At 57.8% G+C, this 4,813-nt stretch overlaps 1 protein-coding gene across 1 annotated transcript in view; it reads right to left on the bottom strand.

Moving 5' to 3' along the window:
* The window catches only part of ACY3 (aminoacylase 3), a 5,138-nt gene extending 1,134 nt beyond the window's left edge, over positions 1-4,004 (bottom strand). Inside the window, 7 exon segments of the mRNA XM_011942338.1 lie at positions 1,243-1,352; positions 1,528-1,635; positions 1,770-1,863; positions 2,167-2,362; positions 3,256-3,366; positions 3,368-3,452; positions 3,455-4,004. Of these exon segments, the coding sequence (XP_011797728.1) occupies positions 1,243-1,352; positions 1,528-1,635; positions 1,770-1,863; positions 2,167-2,362; positions 3,256-3,366; positions 3,368-3,452; positions 3,455-3,488 (738 nt within the window). The 5' untranslated portion in view covers positions 3,489-4,004.
* Positions 4,005-4,813: the final 809 nt, after the last annotated feature.

Raw genomic sequence — 4,813 nt, 5'->3', positions numbered from 1 at the left:
TCTCTACTAAAAATACAAAAATTAGCTAGGTGTGGTGGTGGGCGCCTGTAATCCTAGCTACTCGGGAGGCTGAGGCAGGAGAATCGCTTGAACTTGGGAGGTGGAGGTTATGGTGAGCCAATATTATGCAACTGCACTCCAGCCTGGGCAACAGAGCGAGACTCTGTCTCAAATAAATAAATAAATAAATTTTAAGGCTGGGCACAGTGGCTCATGCCTGTAATCTCAGCACTTTGGGAGGCCGAGACGGGCAGATCACTTGAGGTCGGGAGTTCGAGACCAGACTGGCCAACATGGTGAAACCCTGTCTGTACTAAAAATACAAAAATTAGCTGGGTGTGGTGGCAAGTGCCTGTAATCCCAGGTACTCAGGAGGCTAAGGCAGGAGAACTGCTTGAACCCGGGAGGCAGAGGTCACAGTGAGTTAAGATTGCACTACTGTACTCCAGCCTGGGCGATGAAGCAGGATTCTGTCTCAAAAAATAATAATAAAAAATAAAAAATAAAATAAATTTTAGAATTGTAGGAGGAGCCACCCAAATTGACCGTTGCTACTTAACATCTGCAAGGTAGCTGGGCACAGCTGGATTAAGACTGTCTAGCCCTAAATATGGACAGGACGGGGCTGCCTCCATTTGTAAGAAGGTAACTCCTCAAAATGAAACTTCAGGGCACAAAAGGCCACAAAACTGCACCAGACCCTATTCAAAAATGACCCGTGTGGCAGCAAGCAGAGCAGCAGCCAGTGGGTTCTTCCCAGGCACCCAAGAGAAAGGTGTGGAAGCAGGATTGCCCAATCCTGGAACATTCCGGAAGGGAAGGCCTGCAGAGAGAGAGACTTGGACAACCTGCCAAAAGGCATGGGGATGCTCTCAACTGAAAATCAGAAGAGAGTTTTGTATTTGCACCTCCAAGCAGGTGAATTGAGTCATGCCTGCTCCATGTCCCCTCCCTCTGCCTTTTATGGCCGGGGTAAGGTTGTCTCCATCATGCCCTCCACAGGAGCTATGGGGATCACTGTGGCCCCTTGTGCTAGGCCTGAGTGTGGGGTTCCAGGGAAGGCAGCAGGGCCAGGAGAAGTGGGACGATGGAGCCCAGCCTCCCATCCTGCTCCTCAACCCGGGATGCTGGTGAGCTCATGGGAGGCTTGGCTGCACTCTCTGGGGCTCAGTTTTCCTTGACAACCCTCCTCCCCAAGGTTGTGGCCCCAGCAATCACCCCCCACCACACACACATACCCACCTGCAGCTGAGGATGCACAGTGCCTGCCAGGTTCCCGGCATCGGTGCGAGGGAAGTCCACGACGCCCACGGGTCTATAGGCTTCCATCTCAAAGGCGGGAAAGGCTGTACCTGTGTGGGAGGCTGGGCTTGTGAGCCCATCTCTCCCTCCAGGCTAGGGGACAGAGTGGGCTGTGGGGGAACCTCAGGGCTAGATCCCAGCCTGCCTGTGAGCCTGGCTCCCCAACCCCTCAGCCAGGCCTGCTCTTCCCCAGACCTGTTTCCCGAATGTCCCCTGGGGTCTCACCCTGGTTGAAGAGTTCGATGAAGTCCAGAACTGTGGCCACCAGGGTCCTCATCCTTGAGAAAATGTCAGCCCGCAGCACACCCTGTGGCTGGGGGCCCAGCTCCAGAGCTGGGGACCAGGAAGCAAGGGGTTAGGCAGGCGCGGGACCCATATACTCCTTGATGAGGCCCCGCCCCTTGGTGCCTGGCCCCGCCCCTCCAACCCTCCTGGCCACGCCCACTTCTCAGAAGGTTGCGGCCCACCCAATCCATTTTTGGCCACGGAGTCCAGGTTGTAGCTTTCCTCCCCAGACTGCTGGTACAGGAAGACCTGGCAGGACAGCTCAGGGTACTGCAGCTGGGGGCGAGAGAGGCAGGTTAGGGGCCCAGGCCTACTTGGGAGGGGAAACTGAGGTGGGAGCGTGTTGCATGGAGGAAACACAGGGCACCACCCTCCTTGGCCAGGTCTCCCTCTGCCCTCTGGCAGGGTGGGAGAGGGGGTACCGGGGGCCTGGAGTGCTGGCGGGTGGCAGACCCCAGGGGCTGAAGCCCTGGGAAACTCGGCCCGGGGAAGCGGGGCCAAGCAAAGGAGGTTCCGGCATTGTCCCGCCCTGCCCTCCCTCTCCCCTCTGGGAGGCTGTGTTCTGGGGGCTGGGGCCACCTGCAGGTGGTGACACAGGTGCATGGCAAAGACTTCGTGGGAGGACTTAGCGATTAAGCCGGTGCCCATGTCGGCCGTGGTGTTGTGCAGGCCAAGGACAGAGTCAAAGGCCTGGCCTGAGGCCTTGGGCCCCAGCAGCTGCTTCAGCTCTCGGGCTCTCGTCACCTCGTATGGGTCGTCCGGGGTGGGCCTGGAACTGTGGAGATGGGAATGGGTGACAGTGACCCCCACAGTCTCAGTCAGTCTTCAGTGGTTTAAGGGGGAGCTACTCTGAGCAGCGCGAGGGCTTTCTCTTCCGCCACTGTGGCTGTGTCCGCTCCTGCCCATGGCCCTCTTGGCTCTGCACTTCCCGGTAAAATCCAAACCCTCAGCCTGGCCCGCCCTCCTGCCTGCCTGCCCACTTGCCTGCCTCTCATGCCCTCACTGCAACCACACAGCCTGAGAACCATGCTGGTCGCACCCCTAGGCCTGTGCTATGCTTGGCTCTCCACTGGAAACTCCCTCTCACCCCTCTTCCCCTGGCTAGCTTTTACTCAGCCTTTGGGGCTTGGCTGATAGACCATTGCCTCCAGGAAGCCTTTCCTGACTGCTCTCAGCCAGGTTAGCTGCTTTGTGTAGCCCCTGGCCCTGCCTTTAGCCTCCTGGGTTATGGTTGCCCGGTTCTTTCTCTGTCTCCCCATTAAGCTTGAAGCCAACACCTTGGCCCTATTCCCCATTCTCTCACCTGAGCTGGCCAGAGTCTGGCCTGGAGATAGGACTCAGTGACTATTCATTGGAAGAAGGCATGAACAGTGGTCAGGGCACACAAGTAAACATGGCCTGTGAGGCTAATCTGAGGGAAGCACCGGGTCTGGGATCCCCAGAAGAGGTCCTGACCCAACCTGCAGTCAGGAAGGGCTTCCTGGAGGAGGTAGCATCAATCTGGGTTTCTCCAAATGTTCAGTTTGTCCCCGTGGTGGAATGGGTCACACAGGCAGAGGGGAAGCAGGAGTGAAGACAGGGAGGGCCCTGCTAGTGACTGGAGGGAAGGTTTGTGGTGGGGACTTGGTGCCTGACTGCCTGGGCCAACCTGGAAGCAAGAGCACTCACTTGAGGAAGCTGCTGGTGAAGGTGCGGTTGAGGTCATGGTCCACGTAGCGGCGGCAGGCGGCTGTGGCTGCCGGGTTGGCCAGCACAGGCACAGTGGAGAAGCTGAGTCTCTAGCTCCGCCGGGGCTTGCAGCCAGTGCCGGGCCAGGTAGACACCTGACATCTCGTTGCCATGCGTGCCCCCGGTCACAGCCACAGACGCAGGGGCTCCCGGGGCACAGGCAGTGAGCTCATGCTGGTGTGGGGTGCAGCACCCGGGGGTGGGCGTACTTAGGAGACCCCGGCCCCGAGCGGGGATGGCGGTGGGAGGCCCCTCAGGGCAGCCGCCTGTCAAGAGGTGTGACTGTCTGGGAGTGTCTCAGCTGTGTCCCCCCTGCACCCCCAGGGGCTCTTTCTCTGAGGAGACAATTTTCCTGCTCCTTTGGAGAAAAGAAGTTTATTTTTCCTAAATTGAGAAGAAAGGCCCAACTGTTCGGGAAGATGGGTTCCCCAAGGCACACTCGCTATGGAAAGAGGACTGTGCTCCTTTTTATAGACAGGGAAACTGAGGCACAGCGTGGGGAGTGGAAAGCGTCACCGGAGTTAGCTGTGGAGTGTCTGGGTTCTAGGCAACAACTTCGCCTTCCTGCCCCTCCTGTTTGCTCCTCCAAGCTGGTGCAGGGGTCTCAGGGCAGGGGGTACTTGCCTGCTGATGCGAATCTGGGCTTCCCGGGCCACCAGGACTGGCGTGTAACTCGCAGACAGGCTGGTATTTATGGGCCTGGAGATCCACAGACGGGAAGTTTTGTGGCAAGTTAGCAGAGAGCAGCTGGCGGGTGGGACGGGCTGAGGTTCACGCAGCCAAAGGTCAGAGTGCTGGGGTCTGTTCCACTGCCCCTGCCCTGCCCTCCCCACTCTGTTACTTGTGCTGCCACGGTCCGTTGAGTCCAGGTCCTGCGGGCAAGTTCCTGCCCCTGCCCTTTGTCCTTCTGCTGGTCCCCAGAGGGGCCACCTTCCTTAACACCACTAAGAGGTACACCCGCAGTGGGGTGGTGACTTGGGTTTGGTCACCACCAGAGCAGGCTATTGAAAGTTACTGTAGAGGTGTCACCTTGATGGCCACCAAGATGACCAGCTGCTCTTCCTTCGCCACCTCGGCAGCATGCCTCTGTCCTTGCAGCCCCAGAGGCCTGTGGTTACTCCTGAGTCGCCCTTACCCAAAGGTGCCACGGGGAGCCCCAGTTTTACAGCTCTTTGTTGCTTTAAGCAAAATTTCAAAATGTTTGATCTGAGATTTCAGTCATTTTCAAGGGCAGTGTAACTCAGATGACTCGGTTTGCTCTGTTTTGGAAACGACCCTCAGGCTCCTTTTATAGATGTGAAAACTGAGGTTCAGACAGACGTCTGCAGGCACACAGAGCCCTAGAGGTGGTAGAGGTAGACTGCCCATGGGCACACAGAGCCCTAGAGGCGGGCTGCAGGTGGCACTCAGGGCGTCCAATCTGGCTCCATCCCCTCCTGATGCCTCTCAAGAGCAAAGTGGGGAAGGATGAAGGTGAGGTCCCCTGCACTCAGCCCTG

Source organism: Colobus angolensis, unplaced genomic scaffold, assembly GCF_000951035.1.
Source record: "Colobus angolensis palliatus isolate OR3802 unplaced genomic scaffold, Cang.pa_1.0 Scaffold21, whole genome shotgun sequence".
In the NCBI taxonomy this organism is placed as follows: domain Eukaryota; kingdom Metazoa; phylum Chordata; class Mammalia; order Primates; family Cercopithecidae; genus Colobus; species Colobus angolensis.
Note: the sequence above shows the minus strand (reverse complement) of the source record. Positions and strands in the feature narration are given on the sequence as shown.